At 46.3% G+C, this 15,157-nt stretch overlaps 1 protein-coding gene across 6 annotated transcripts in view; it reads left to right on the top strand.

Moving 5' to 3' along the window:
• ripor1 (RHO family interacting cell polarization regulator 1) overlaps positions 1–15,157 on the top strand; it is a 71,263-nt gene that overhangs the window by 28,775 nt on the left and 27,331 nt on the right. For 2 of the 6 annotated variants that reach the window (XM_048256816.1, XM_048256812.1), the window contains exon 1: positions 12,421–12,499. The exons of 2 other annotated variants lie outside the window; for them this stretch is intronic. In XM_048256816.1, the coding sequence (XP_048112773.1) occupies positions 12,436–12,499 (64 nt within the window). In that variant the 5' untranslated portion in view covers positions 12,421–12,435. Of the gene's footprint in view, positions 1–8,580; positions 8,736–12,420; positions 12,500–15,157 lie in introns of those variants that run through there. 2 more of the 6 variants (XM_048256813.1, XM_048256817.1) reach the window with 2 other exon arrangements.

Genomic DNA, 15,157 nt, shown 5'->3' with positions numbered 1-15,157 from the left:
ACTTACTTGGAGATAGAACCTCATATTTTAGCAAAGTGTAAGCAAACACTCAAGAAAATCACAGGCAAGGATACACCCATATAAACCAATGAGTAAGAGGGGTGACGACCTGTGACCTGAATCATGACTCAGGCTATTTCTAGTCAGTAGTCCTATGCAATACAGCTGAAGTCAAGCACCTTTCTCCCACACAAGGTTCCTTTTAACCCCTGGTATTTCTGACCAGATCAGTGACCTGACCTCTTCCCCTTCAAAGACCCTCGCCATCCAATTACACTTTCCAAGATTAAGGCTAGCCAAGCTGCTCACAGCAACACGATGACGATATCTCCGCAAGGGTTATGTGGTGGGGAGAACCGTGCAGCATCAGGATTCATTGTTGAGGACTTGCAGAAAAAATAATCTTGTAACAAGCAGTCCAGCCACCATTATTTTTGTTTTATTTACAAACACAAGCACATATTGATCCCAAAAGCTTTGTCATTTTTCTGACAACACTGGCAGCCTATTATTTGAATAGAAGAGGCTGCTCTTGCTGTAGTACATTTGTACAATATTAGTGTACAGGTGGGCAATTATCTGCAAACATTAGACTCGAAACTGACTTGAGGGCAACTCCATTGAAAAAGAAGTCAAATTAATCACTGGCATTTGTTCATACTGCATTTGCACTGACTGGTGCCATAAATATGCTGTTTAATTCATATAAATCAATGGTCAACGTAACCACAGTCACACCACAGCACATTCAATATTTAATTACTCTAATAATGAAGAGACACTTTGTCACCTGAGGGGTACAATATTGCATCCATCATTTTTTTCCAGTTTGTTTTGATTAGGATTATGATCCTATCATCAGTTTGTGTACGTCCACTAACATAGTTAGTTTGTTTGTTTGTTTGTTTGTTTGTTGTTTCAAGAAAAATCTTTGCAGAAAAAAAAACAGCTAGAAACCAGCTTATGCTGGTAGCTGGTTTTAGCTGGTTTTAGCTCGTCTTTGCTGGTTTTTATTCCAGCTCTTGCTGGTCTTTGCTGGTGTAGCTGGTTGGGCCACCAGCTGGATATACTGGCATGACCATCTGAGGAAGCTGGTCATGCTGGTGTGACCAGCCTGTCTTGTGGGATACAGCTGGTGCAAGATGGTCATTCTGGTTTGCTAGAATGACCAACATAAGCTGGCATGGCCAGTTAAACCAGCACTATAGACCAGCAACACCAGCTAAAATGACCAGCTTGAGGTGGTACGACAAGCAAAACCAGCTGAATTACCATCATAAGCTGGGAAAACCAGCTGAAGGTATGTTTTCGCAAGAGTTTTGTTGGTCTAGCAGGTCAACCATCATAGGATGGTCAAACAAGCTGGTTAACAAGCTGGTCAACCAGCAAACCACCTTTAGCTGGTTAGGCTGTTTTTTTTCAGCAGGGAATGTTTCAGACATGCACAAGCGATATATATCCTTATTTTATTTGAATGGGTGGCCATTAGCTTCCTAGAGCCTTGGGGCCCGTGTGTGCACTGGGCACGACGCAGCACAGCGGAGCAGCAGCCTAGTGGGGCAGCATCAAGTGACACGTAAGCCTATTAGAGGCCAGCTGGGGATTAAACAGGAAGTCTTGAGTTGACGGGGGTCCAGGACGCTCGCTGTGCTCGGTCAGCCTGACATCAGCCTGTGCAAGACGAGGAGAACTGGAACCCCTCAGAGCTCCTGTTCAGAGTGGTGCCGTGAAAAACGTGTTTTATTTGGGACAAGCTTCCATTGGTGTGTTGTGCCTTTGCTTTTGCTGTACTGTATTAGGTGGAAGTTAGTCAGATGCTGGTGATAGCTGTGTGACATTTGCTGGTGCTGGTGAGAGCTGTGTGACATTTGGTGGAGGGTTTTGATTTCCCCAAGTGACAAGTCTAGCATCCTTTGTAATGAAACTGTCCCTTGTTAAAGGTGTAGCTGTTTTTAATACTGCCCTTTCAGATATTTCACTGAGATATACCCATATAATTATCTAAATAGTGCGGCATATGGTTATCGTGCCATCAATGCCATCAAAGTGGCTTAACGTGTCTTAGAGAGAAAAAGAGATTATGTATGATATCATAAATGAAACCGGGCTGGCATTAAGACTGGTGGGGTGCATCTCTGATGAGGAGGGGAGGGGGGGGAGAAAAGCGCTTATATAATCATTCCCGCTCTGCTCAGCGGGGGGCCTGGGTCATTGAGCTGGAAATAAGTTCCACACCACAGACTGGTGAGCCTCCTGCACTCAGCGACTCCAATGTGGAGCAGTAAATAAAGTCGTGATAGGACTGCAGTGGGACCACTTTTCTCAATCACCCTTTTCTTCCCTCGTTCTCTCTCTTTCTCTTCTCTTTCTGTTCATTTCGCTTCCGTAGGCTTGCTCTTCTTATCACTCTCTATTCTTCCTTCCTCGCTCTATCTCTCACTTCCTGCTACTTCTTTCTGTCCATCCTTCTCTCCCTCTCCCTCTTTCTCTCTCTCTCTCTCTCTCTCTCTCTCTCTCTCTCTCTCTCTCTCTGTCCTTTCCTAATTCTTTCCCTTATCAGAGAACAGGCAGCCGCTGCAGGAACCCGAGAGCCTGTTGGTGGCTCGTTAATCACAGGCTTTTATAGGCCTCGTTAGGAGATGGGTTTTTCGGGGGAGATTGGACCTGGCGAGACCAGACCCCGCATAACTCCGCTCAAGACATTTCCATACAGCACTGCACCTCATATACATCAACAGATGACCGTTATAGCCACTCCACTCCACTCAAACTCAACTTTATGGGACGGAGGGCAGTAGACTGGGGGTGCATTATGAGGACTTGAATGAAAGTCATGAAATTGCAATCTATAGATGCTGCATAAAATAATATTTGACCACCTCAAGAATCTTCCCATAAATTAAATGACGCTGCCATTTAATTTCCAACATCTCTTCTTACGGGTGATGGCACCAATTCTTTTAAAATATCATTTGATGGTAGCTATCACGACAATAACTGTGACCGACATTTTGTTACCTGCAATCTGGAAAGAGTTTTATCATGTGTAAACACACACACACACACACACACACACACACACACACACACACACACCTTTAAATCAACCTTTGAATATTTTTCTCCTTTCAGGTATGCATAGATGGTAGGTCAGAAGAGTGAAACCGGCCTTGCCTAAGCTGTTGCTCTTATAGAACTTGTTTTCGTGTGAGACTGCAGCCTTTGGGAGATGGAGTGGGGCTCTGCTGTGCTGTGGGGCTGTATGGCAGTGGAATGCCAGTTATGGGTGCTATGTGTCCTCTGCTGTGCACCACAGGAGCTGTGTGTGTGTGCTTGTGTATGTGTACATGTTGTTAGTTTCCGTGTGTGTGCTAGGCTGTGCCTTTCAGTGTTTATGTGTGAGTGGGCTTGTGTGTGTACGTGTATATCTTGTGTCTGTCAGTGTGTAAGAGAACTGCTCTTATGTTCACAACTGTATACCATGAATGAGGAATGATCTGCCCACCACTTACAGGATTTCAGCACACTCACCTCTCCAATGGGTGTTTTATTTCCTTGCACTTCCTGTAGAAGTACCAAAACCATACGTGACAAACTAAATAACGTGTGTGTGTGTGTTTTGTGTGTGTTGGTGCTTGCAGCGAGAAGGGCTCATTCACCTGCTGCTCAGGTTATTGGTCCAGATGTCTGTGCTTAGCCTATTGTCCTGTCTTTAGCAACACACTCCTTCTCTCACGCGGCTCCTGTGTGTGTAGTCATCTGTCCCACACAGTCATCCGTTGCTGTAAAGCCTCAAGCCTCTCATGCAACACAGCACAGCACAGCACGCACATATGATTCCAATAAAACTGCCACCACGGCATTCTCTGCGGAAAAATTAGCCCCGAAATAGCAGCATAAAAGCCGCAGTGTCGCCTTGCCGACCACAAGCAGACCAAACATACAAAGCCATTACACAGACATGTAGTAATCGTTAGTTTAAACATGCTTTATGCGACTCCGCAACCGCTCTGCTGAAATGCTCGTCAGTGTTGCCTTACTGATAACATTCAACTGCCACATACTTTATATGTGTGGACCTTCTTCTGGTCAAATGTGGCGGGTGGAATGCACAGCGTAGCTGGTCAGGGAGGCGGAGGGAATGAAAGTGAGGAAGAGGAGAGCGGCATGTGAGAAATGTGAAGATAAAACCGTTGCGGACATACAAGCATCTCAGCCATGCGGGAGATGAAGCAAGCGATAGCAGAGGAAGCAATATCTGAGCGCACCTGTTTCAGCTCTGTTTGTGACTGTTGGATATGAAAGTCAAAGAGTGGGAGAGTGTGTTTGGGTTTCTGAAGGGTGCTTATTCTTACTCTGATATATGTGGTTGGTCGTTAGTCTGAATGTTTGTATATTCTTCTGAATTATAGTCTGTGTGATTGCTGTGTGTGTGTGTGTGTGTGTGTGTGTGTGTGTGTGTGTGTGTAAATGTGCATATTACTTTTTTAATAATTAGGCTAGTGTTAATGTATGTGTTTTTTCAGTATCATTCATTCATTGCACTGTAGTTTTGGTAAAGCTGTGTGTGTGTGGGCATGTGCATGCATGCGCGTGCACATGTGCACGTACATGAACGCGTGTGTGTGTGTGTGTGTGTGCGTGTGTGTGTGAAAGAGAGACACAGGTGCAGAGGCACCGGTTGGTCCCTGCTCGGCCTCTGGTCCCTGGTCCCTGGCCGTCTGTCCCTGCCCTTTACTGGCCTCGCCTGATCTGGCCAGCTGCTTCCTGGGAGATAAGAGCTCAGGGCTCAGAGGACAACTGTTCCCCTTAAATCCTCGCTCTGCCCACCCTCCCACCCCGGGACACCAGCCGCCCCACCCCACCCCACCCCACCCCGCCCTGCCCCGACGCCTCCTCTTCCTCCTCTTCCTCTTCCTCCTCCTCCGCCTGACCTGCTTATCCTCTTCTCCTCCACTTTATCACACCATCCACCCAGGCAGGGTCAGAGGTCATGGCTGGCACTGGCATGTCTGTTGTCACACCTCCTATCTTTCTCTCTCATTTTACCTACCACACACACACACACACACATACACACATATATACACATACACACACACACACACACTATCTGAGACCTCTCTCTTTTTGTCACACTCCCTTTTTCTCACCTGACTGAAACCCTTTCTCTGCCCCTCAGGGCAATACTATCTTTCTGCCTGGAGACAGAGAAGAGAGAGAGAGAGAGGGAGAAAGAAAAGCCTGCATGACTGGTATTTTTCCGAATGAAAAGCCGGCAAAAGGTTTTACTCTTAAAAAGCACATAGTCTGTGTGCTGCGTAACAACCAATTGCACACAGGGAATCACACAAGGAAATTTGGATTGTTGTGTGCTAGTTGTTATGTGTGAGTATAGTACCTGCCAAAAAGCTACCGCCTGGCTTGCTTGTCAAAATGCCATTGACCTGATCTAGAGTTTCTGACACACACACACACACACACACACACACACACACACACACACACACACACACACACAGAGGGTGGTAGGGTATTGGCCTTTCTCAGCTCTGCTAATCGAGCCGTCTTTGCGCAGTCACGTCCACCAGACAGAGAAATCTCCCTCGGCCCTCCTTCAACTCGCAGTTCAGTGGTAATGTCCCAGACAAGGAGCAAGACTGCAGTGTGCTTCCTAATAAAAAAGAGAGGGGAAAAAAAGAAAGAAGCAGAACATCACATTAGCTATGAAGGCAGATCATCTGAAGAATGATTAACCATGGCCCTGCAGATTAGCCCAAGTGCCCACCCTGTTAGCCCACTGACTGAATAGTCCTGTGCCAGTGATGGCCGCGGCCATGGAAATGCCCTGTTGTTAAGGGCTCTTTTTTTTTTTTTTGTTAGCGTATTTGCATACAGGCAAATGTGTGTGTGTCATATGTCACTGTGTCTGGTGAGGGGGAAGTGTAGGCGTGGTGTCTAGAGCTGTAATACTCCTTGGATTCAACACTAACCTGTCTGTGTGTGTGTGTGTGTGTGTTTGTATGTCTGTGTGTCTGCGTGTTTTCCTGTTTGTATTTGTTGTGTAAGTAGCTGTTGGCTTTGCAGTCTTGTGTTTATCCATCCTGTTTGGGGGATTTGACTGTGTTTTGGACACACACACACACACACACACACACACACACACACACACACACACACACACGTGATTCTAATAGAGAGATCATGCTAACAAGCCGTAATTTTGATTCAGGCCGAGCGGCTCAACTCGGCTGCCGTCCTCAGTCACCCTGACGGGCTCCTAATCAGCGAGGCAGCTGGCTGACCAGGACCTGAGCCAGTGTCTGTCCTCCCAGATCAGCATCAGTCTCCACACTCTGTCTATCTGTCTCTGCCACTATCATTTCTAATAAAACCGCAGCCAGGGATAAAGCTGAGTTCGGCCGTGTCAGTGCTCATTTGCAGATTGTCTCTCTCTAGCAGTGTGACTGGGGACTGTGTGTGTGTGTGTGTGAGCTAGAGTGCACTGTAGAAGGAAATAACACAAAATGTCTTCCTGTGCATGCAAGTCCTGGAGCACTGCAGTTGGATGGGGGGAACTCATGAAAGTCATTAAAACTTAATCCCCACTGCAATCTGCATGCCCACAGAAGAAAGCCTGGGTTGATATAATTGCTGAATAAACATGTGCTTTCAGATCCCCTCTCAAGAGTGTATTAGAGAGTGAGGAAACGTAGAGGGGGGTTACGTGTGTGTGTGTGTGTGTGTGTGTGTGTGTGTGTGTGGGGGTTGGTTGGTTTTGAAGATATTAAAGATCAGTTTTGCCCCTGGGTAAGCTTACTTTGCCATTGAGAAATGAACTAGCAAGGTCCTCAGGCTTGATTTCAACGCCAGTTGACCCTATGTGAGATGCCCCAGTGTCTGAACCATCCTCGTGCCAACCCCATGCCATCCATCTTGCCCTCCTCGTCCCCTTACCAACCTCACGCCCGTCCGCCCATTCATTCCCAGTGGTGAACCTCAGCCATGAAGATTTACTGCTTACAGTTATGGCTCTCCCTCTGTCTGTAGCTCTCATCCATTCTCTCACTTTTTGTCATGGCTGAACTTTAAGAACATTGGCAGCTTACCATAGTTGATTTGCCTCACTTTCATAACACTATTAGTTTGAAAGGAGAACAAATTCATGCCTTCCACGTAGCATGTTAATTAAGCAATAAGCCCCGAGAGGCTATAGGTTACAGTGATTTTAATACGGGTGTTGTTAGGCACGACATGCTGTTCTAAAATCACTGTAACCTATGGACTCGAATGGCTTATTACTCACTTTACTAATAAAACGGTTTCCACGTATCTGGCTAGATTTTGCAAAATAAAGGAACGGCAATGAGATATGTAATGATTTATGAATTGATAATCATTCTTCACCAAGAAATGTATTCCCTCTATCAGAATGGTTGCCAAGCAACGTCGAAACGCAGCAACTCTATTTTTTGTATAAATTTGTGGTAGCGCAGTAATATAGAACGAAATGTGGTCAACGTTTGGGGTTGTGCTGGGTTTACAATGACATTGAACACGATTCATCCAGAGCCCTAGAGAGGCTCTGGATTCAGCCAATCATAATAGAGTAAATTTCAGTTAGGCCCACATAAAGTATTATAGCTAACACTTTGAGATCTGGGTTACTTTGATAGAGTAGGCTACTGATTTTGAAGCAGTTCTCTCTGGTTCTTGGCTTTTGTGGACAGAACAGGTACAGTATACAACCAGAATTGGACATAAGATTTGTGGGGACACACACTTGGGCGGGACTTGGAGTGAGGACTATTGCAATTGCAGAGGTCAGACAGGGAGGACACCTCTGCCATGTCCACTTCATTTTACCTTTTGTTTTCTAGTAGACCAGGGCTGGGCAATTAATAAAAAATCTATCACAACTGACATTTAGAGCCTCTTGTCAACTTGACCTTGCTCATGTCAATTAATTGGTTAATACTTTTTCCAATGTGTGTCTTCTGAATGGCCCCCTTAAAACAAATACTATGTTGTGTTCAGTCTTATTCCTTCTGATTTAAAGTCATATCACCCGGCCCTACAATAGACATAATATTATGACTTGGGTCGGTGAATCAGGGTTAGAGATGTTTCCTTTGATTGCACCTGAAAGCTTATATTGCAATGCTTCCAAAACTAATAAGCAAGTTAGTCATCTCACTTTCTGAGTCACAGTTTCACGTCATGTCTCCTAAAAAAGAGCCCTGATTGTCTTAACCCTTCTTCTTGCACAATAGAGACAGCAATATTTATCCGTGTCCATGTGTCCAAGGTACATATATAGCTGTTATGTTAAGTGTTTAACAGCCTTTTAACTTATCATGAGGAAGCAATGCGCTGGGCCTTGCTTGGAAGAGGGAGAGGCAGGAAGCGTGTGATGTCAGAGTGGGAAGTGGAGAGGAAACCAGCGAGAGGAGGAGGTGGAGGAGGACAAGAGCTGCGGAGAAGGAGACCGCCTTCCCATTTCCTGGCAGCGCCTCCTTCTCTCTCTCTCTCTCTCTCTCTCTCTGTATGTGTATGAGGGAGGGGAGGCTGCCAGTGGATGTAGCCAGTCAAGGAGACACTGGTAGTCTTGTGGTTTTCGCTCTGCCCTTTGAAGAGGCTCCGAAAGAGCTGAAAGTATTTCTCACTGAGGTCAAGTCTTGCGGGGAGGAGAGGCGAGCTGAAATTACTGGCCAACATGTACAGTGGATATGGAGGTACCTCTTAACCTTTGACACACCTGACTAAATGCGTGTCAGCTCCTTGACTACCTTTACTCTGCTGCTCTTTGTAGTGTTTTCCTGTAGTAGTAGAGATAGGGCTGGTTGTCATTGTTTTCTGATACTTGTGGGCGTAGCATTAGCAGACTTCTTACTGTTGATTTGTAGACTCTGGTTTTTGTTTATATATTGTTGTGCACTCTAAACACAATGTTTATCTTAGGACAGTCTTGTAACTGCGCTTTTTCCCTTGGCTCATATCTGGTTTGTGTTGTTTCTGGGTCAGATAGTGAAACGTTTTGTGCAAGGTTCTTTGTTTAAAGGGTTAGCTTCTCTCACTTTGGCTTTCCCAAAGGGTGTGTTTCCCATTCCTTTACAGAAAGGTTATCTCTGTTTTTGTGTGACCGTCTGCATCGCCCTCTTGGTTTTCAGTGTTTCCAAAAAATAATATTTTCTTAATTCACTCTCCTTTCGGTCACTCTGTCTTCCTCTTGCTCTTCTCTCTCTCTTCTCTCGTCTTTCTCTTTCTCCCTAAGTGTGAATTCCTCTGCTCAGAGTTTGTTCAACCCATGTTTGTCAAGGCTGAAGTTAGAACTAAGGGAGGGAAGGCTGAAGACACCCACCCACACACACACACACACACACACAGTTTCCCCTCACAGAAGTTTCTAGCCTACAGCCTTTTAAACCCAAAACACAGCCCATCACTAAACCCCCTCGATTGTGAGCTCCTGTGTTGGCGTTGGCCCTGTCTCAGGGGACTTTGAGGGGCTGTGGTTATGAGTGTGGAGTGGAATGGTTGGCAGGCTATATGTTTCCCTTAGGTTTTCCTTTCAGTCATCAGTACTTAGGTTGTGTTTCTCTGGACCTCCTTAGTAGGGAGTTGTCAACAGGCTGTCCTGATGATTCTCCAACATCATCTAAGAGCTGTGTGTGTTAATAAACTTCATTTATTTATTTTATTTAACCTTATTTCCTCCTTTCCCCCCTACATTCACCACTTTACATATAGACACACACTAGCAACACCCAAACATAGCATGTTACCAAAGCCCTTTACCATGACCACTCACAGACCTTTCTATTCAATTACAAAGAACTGAGTCCCATCCTGTCAGCTCTGTCATCGTCCTGTCCCACTGTCTGTCTGTGTGTCTGTCTGTCTACGTGTCTGTCTGTCTGCGTGTCTGACTGTGTGTCTGTCTATCTGTCTGTCTATCCGTCTCACTTGTCTACGTTACCTTATTGCGTTTCATGTGTTTTATTCAAGTATCAATTCACGTGGTGCTATATGATACGATTCCAGGGTCACATAAATGGTTGAGGTAGGACAATTGTATTTGCACTTGAAAAATATGTTACTTAAATAAAAAATAAAGTTGTCCTCCGAAGAGGGGGGGTGGTGGTGGGCCAAAAACATGAAAATAAAAAATAAGAGCTGTGTGTGTGTTTGGGTTGATGGAAACCAGCTAGTTGTTGTTGTTGTTGAGTGTTTCGGTTCACAGTTCTCTCTCACTGGGAAGAAGGGTTCCAGGGCCTTCAAGATGACTGATCGGATGCGGTATGGTCATTCAGATAGGGCATTCAGGTCTTGCTGCCAATTTTATATATTACCTTTTATTGTAATTATAGCCTTGTGACTACCACAGGCTGTTGAGACACAGCTCCTTGAGACATAATTTATCTTAATGTACATTTTCTTTGCATATGCCCCAGGAATATCAACAAATGGCTCAATACAGAAAACCCTCCATGTGAGGGGCTCTTTGTGTCTCTCAGGAGGATTCAAAGAACTTCTTTTGAGGATGGAACATTCTGAGCTTGATCATTCCTGGGGATTCTTTATAAAGATCGTGGGAGTGTGTAGGTGTTATGATGTTTAGTAAGGAGACGAACAAACCCAGTACATCCACTCACAGCCAAAGAATGCCAAGGGGTGCGGGCCCTTTTGGAAAGTCCAGGGCAATGTATTGCTGGCTACTGTGTGTGTGTGTGTGTGTGTGTGTGTGTGTGGACACTTTGAGGAGGGTGTGGGGGTGAACATGATGAGTGTGTTGCTTTCTTCAGCTGGTCTCCGAGAGAATGGAAGGAAGGGCATGCTGTGGGGAGCTGCTGTCGCCAGCAGCTTCAGGGGTTTCCACACCAGTCACATAACCTCTTGAGCCCCATGCGGGTCACTTCCTGCTTAGGTGGACAGGAAGCATCCTGAGAGAGCATCTATATTTAAGTTGGGGGGGCTGCAGGTGTGCTTTTTTAACGACTCTACGTCCTAATTACCACAAGAACTCCTTACCTTTCAAGATAAGGAACAGAGGGGAAACAAAGAAGAGCTTTTTATTTCCCTTTGTCCCATTTCACTAGATTATTACTCTCAGTTCGTCTATATTTAGTTACTTTATTGGTTAGTGTAAATCCATCATTATTATTTTTGCTAGTCGTACTGAAGTGTAATTTGTCAGTATGTGCTTACCGCTGTGTTTTTCAAATTATGGAGTCGGAAAGTGAACTTGGTGACCTCCCTACTCTGTTGTCTGCCCCCTGGCTGTTTGTCCAATATATCCTTGGCGTAGACTGGCTTAATATTCAGTCTGAGGCCAGTACCTCTCCTGCTGCTAATATCTGACTTGTGCCCCCATGAGAGTGAACAGTAGACAACCCCCTGCCACATGCGTCTCTGTCATGGCTGGAATTCAAACAGGGTGACTGACTCCCCCCACCTCCCTTTCTCTTTCTTCCTTTCTTTGAGTACTGGCACCCTATCACTATTGATCTTCACTCCCCCCCCCCCCTAAAAATCAATGTGTAGCTAAAACCCCATGAACTAAACGTCCCATTTAACCACAGCATATGGAGTGCCAGAGTGCCACATTTGAACAAGTGTTCTAGCCTGAGGTGAAATGGCAGGCAGCTTCAGCGTCTAGAGCTTGCTGCTGTGCTGCATCCTGTGAGGTTATGCTCACCACAATGGCCATGTTCATGCATTACAGTACCCCACATATGTCAGCCACACAGCTGTGGAGTGTGTTTGTGTGTGAGGAGGGGTGCTGGAGCATTGGGTTTGTTTGTGAGCATGTGAGAGGGGCTGGCTTGTGGGTAGTAAGAGGCCACCATGGCCACACCCTGCTGCCCCCAGTGCTTTGTGTTCTAGAATGGTCCTGGAACGAGGCCAAGGGAGCCAAACAATGCCCACATACCCGTCCACAGGCTTCTGACCCACTCTGACCACACGCTCACCCAATGGAAGCCTGTGGAAATGCTTTAACCCTCACCCGGAGTGCGTGCCCACTCATGTAACGCTCTCTCTCTTTTTTTCTGTCATTCTTTCTTTCTCGTTACATTGCTCAACGTTTGTTCTTCACACCTTGTGTGATCCTGGCTGGACTAAATCCCTCAGTGGACCCACCTCCTCGTGGACAGGTAGGAGAGCCCCAGTGCTGACCAAAGAAGGGGGTGTGGTTGCTCATTGCACTTCTGGTGGGTGGGGGGGGGGGGGGGGGGGGGTCAGGGGGGGGGGTGTGGGGTGTTAGGGAGGGGGCACGACTGCGGGCCCAGCCTGGCAGTACCATTGACTCAGCTCCAGTGTGTAGGGGGTAACTGACCGACTGCTCTGGACTCGAGGCTGAGGCGACGGGCGACTGAAAGGCCCCTGTCTAAACTGAACTGAGCTGAACTGCACAGGGCAGGAGAGAGGAGGGGGATGTGTCACTTGCCCGTGTCCTGTTTCCCTGGCGACTCACGGGTGGACGGGGACTCTAGCGAAGGTCGGTGTTTTTGATGGCAGGCAAAACAGTTAGCAGCATTTACAGCAATGACGTACAGGACTGCTGACAGCTCTCCTTTGTTGCTTTGGTTATGTCTCTCTCTCTCTCTCTTTCTCTCTTTCTCTTTCTCTCTCTCTTTCTCTCTCTCTTTCTCTTTCTCTTTCTCTCTCTCTCACTTACATTGTCAATTCTGTTTTCTGTTTTGACGAAGAGAGTTCATTTTTTCCCCTTTCAGTCTGGACATCTCTCATGGTGATGAAGGAAAAATAGGTTATGTCAACAGGCGAGGGGGAGGGGGGAGAGAGAGAGCGAGAGAGAGACCGCTGTGTAAGAGTCTCTCTCGGCTGCTCCAGATGTTTTTATTTCTCTAGACAGTCTTCCTGAGCGGTATTAGAGAAAGGAGGAAAGAAAAAGCTCCATGCAGCTTCCTACAGGATTGAGGCGTTTCCTGTGCCATGTGCTCAGCGCCTGATGAGTTTGTTCAGTAAGCCGGGCGGCTGCTGAGCTTCAACAAGGCTTTACAACTCAATTAAAGGCCACTAATTGATCAAGTGGGGGGTAAATAAGGATCTTGCGGATGTGATTAAATATCCCCCAGATTGACTGAACATTCATCTTTTATGACGGCCAACATCTAATTATGACACTGATGAAAACCCGGTAAGGGCTTTAGCCTACATTTCTGCATTTGGAATCCTTGGGTCTTTGATTAAGACTAATGAAATATTAATTGACCGCCAAGAGCAAGCTTGGAAGAAATGGGGTGGAATGGGATGGGTGCAGCATTTGGTGCCTTGGCGTATAGCTGTGGGATGGGGCCCTGTGTCCGGACTCACCAGGGAGCTGTGTTTGTTGAGACCGGCTGAAGCCTGTTTTGCCTGGAGGGGTGGTGGAGAATCAGGAAGAGAGGATTGGGTGCGGTGAATGAGATCAGGAGAGCTCGGGTAGGGTAGGTTGGAGTTGGTGTGTGTGTAGGGGGGGCATAGAGATGTGGTGAAGGGGTCAGCAGGGCCTCTCTCAGCCTCCATCCAGTCCAACACACACACACACACACACACACGGATGGAAGCTCTCTGGTTGTGGAGGGGGTATCTGTATGGAACGCCTCTCCACCCCCCCCCCCCCCCCCCCCCCCTTGAGCTAGTTGGTATGCTCCGCCATCCATGGTTACAGGGCAGAGAAAGGCCTTGTTCTCCGGCCAGACGGCCCATTGTGGGGTTGTGAGGTGTTGTCATTGCTGCAAGCGAGGTGTTGGGAGAGGGATGCAAGTCACGGTGCATGACTGGGTTTCCTGTCACCACTCCACCCTGACAGCTTTTATAAATAAACCGTGGCTCACTTCCTCAAGTCAGCGGTGGTGCCATCAGTGTATCCAAGGAGCCGCGTATCTCTGTTGATCCAAAACAAAAAGACACAATTATTTTAAGCCATGTTGACTGAGGCGATTAGCAGGACAAAAAAGCGCACTCTCTGCAATTGCTACATGTTAGCTACAGGGTATTGACCTCAGGAAGTTTGCCTAGCGCATCAGATTTCACATTATGAAAACTTTCTAACAGCCCAGATTTTTGTCCTTTTTTTTGATGACTGTGCTTTTTTTGGTCCATTTTAGGGAAAGTAGAAATAGCTTTTGTAGTTCTGTTCATTAAAATGCTTGGAACGCCTTCTACCCACCCCGGCTGTCTGGCAAAATACCCTGCAGCTCCCTGGTTAAGGGGCGGCTAGTGACGCCATTCACACTTAATGCAAAACAGCAGTTCATACACACTTGAGCTTGTGTGGTCATGGTGTGTGCGGGCATGTCCGTTTGTGTGTGTTGTGTGTGGTGGTGTTGTTATGGCAGTTGTTACGACAATATTATTGCAGTGGGTTTGTTGAGTTCTGGTAAGGATTCGTTTTTTTTTTTTTATCTGATCCTCACACATTTCTTCTCATTTACATCTGAGCTTTGGCTTCTGACTGATGTCTTATGTGCTAATATGTAGCTGAAAACCCAACTGGCCTTTGGTAATAAGTAATGAAATATCCCTTCAACGCGTCTCGAGTTACCCGTCTGATGCCTTTGAGGATGGTCAGAGCACTCTGGCTGCCGATCTGTGCTCTGTTTTCCGCACTGTCTGTTTGACCTGGGAGACCTGAGCTTTTTTATTGAACTCATTATATGTCTGTGTTTCTGCGTTTAATACATGTTACACAGCTCGGGTTCAGTTCTCTTTTATTCCTTCCTTTTATTTTTATCTCTACTGATCTCTACGTACACTTTGAATATATTATTTTTTATTGGTATTGCATATTCCATGTGTATTGTTATTATTATTGTTAATGATTATATTATGTTTTTACTACTACAAGGCTTAATATTACTAGTATGACTAGCTGATCATCGGGTGTAGGCGGGGTTGTAAATCCTTCTTGGAGTCCCTTCCTTTGGTTTGTGGATACCAATGTGAGCGTGTTTCAAGGGCTGGCAGATCCCGGTGTCAGTGTGTTCCAAGGACAAGTGGATCCCTGTTTGAGTGGATGTTAAGGGCAGATGGATCCCTATTGGAGGATTCCTGTGCAAGTGGGATCCCTGGTTGGATGGATCCCTGTGCGAGTGACTTTCAATGGGTAGATTGCAGAATCCCTGCATTCCAAGGACGTGAGCTGGGTGGGTCG

This window comes from Alosa alosa, chromosome 11, assembly GCF_017589495.1.
Source record: "Alosa alosa isolate M-15738 ecotype Scorff River chromosome 11, AALO_Geno_1.1, whole genome shotgun sequence".
Classification (NCBI taxonomy): domain Eukaryota; kingdom Metazoa; phylum Chordata; class Actinopteri; order Clupeiformes; family Clupeidae; genus Alosa; species Alosa alosa.
This window is presented reverse-complemented; position numbering and strand designations above follow the sequence as displayed.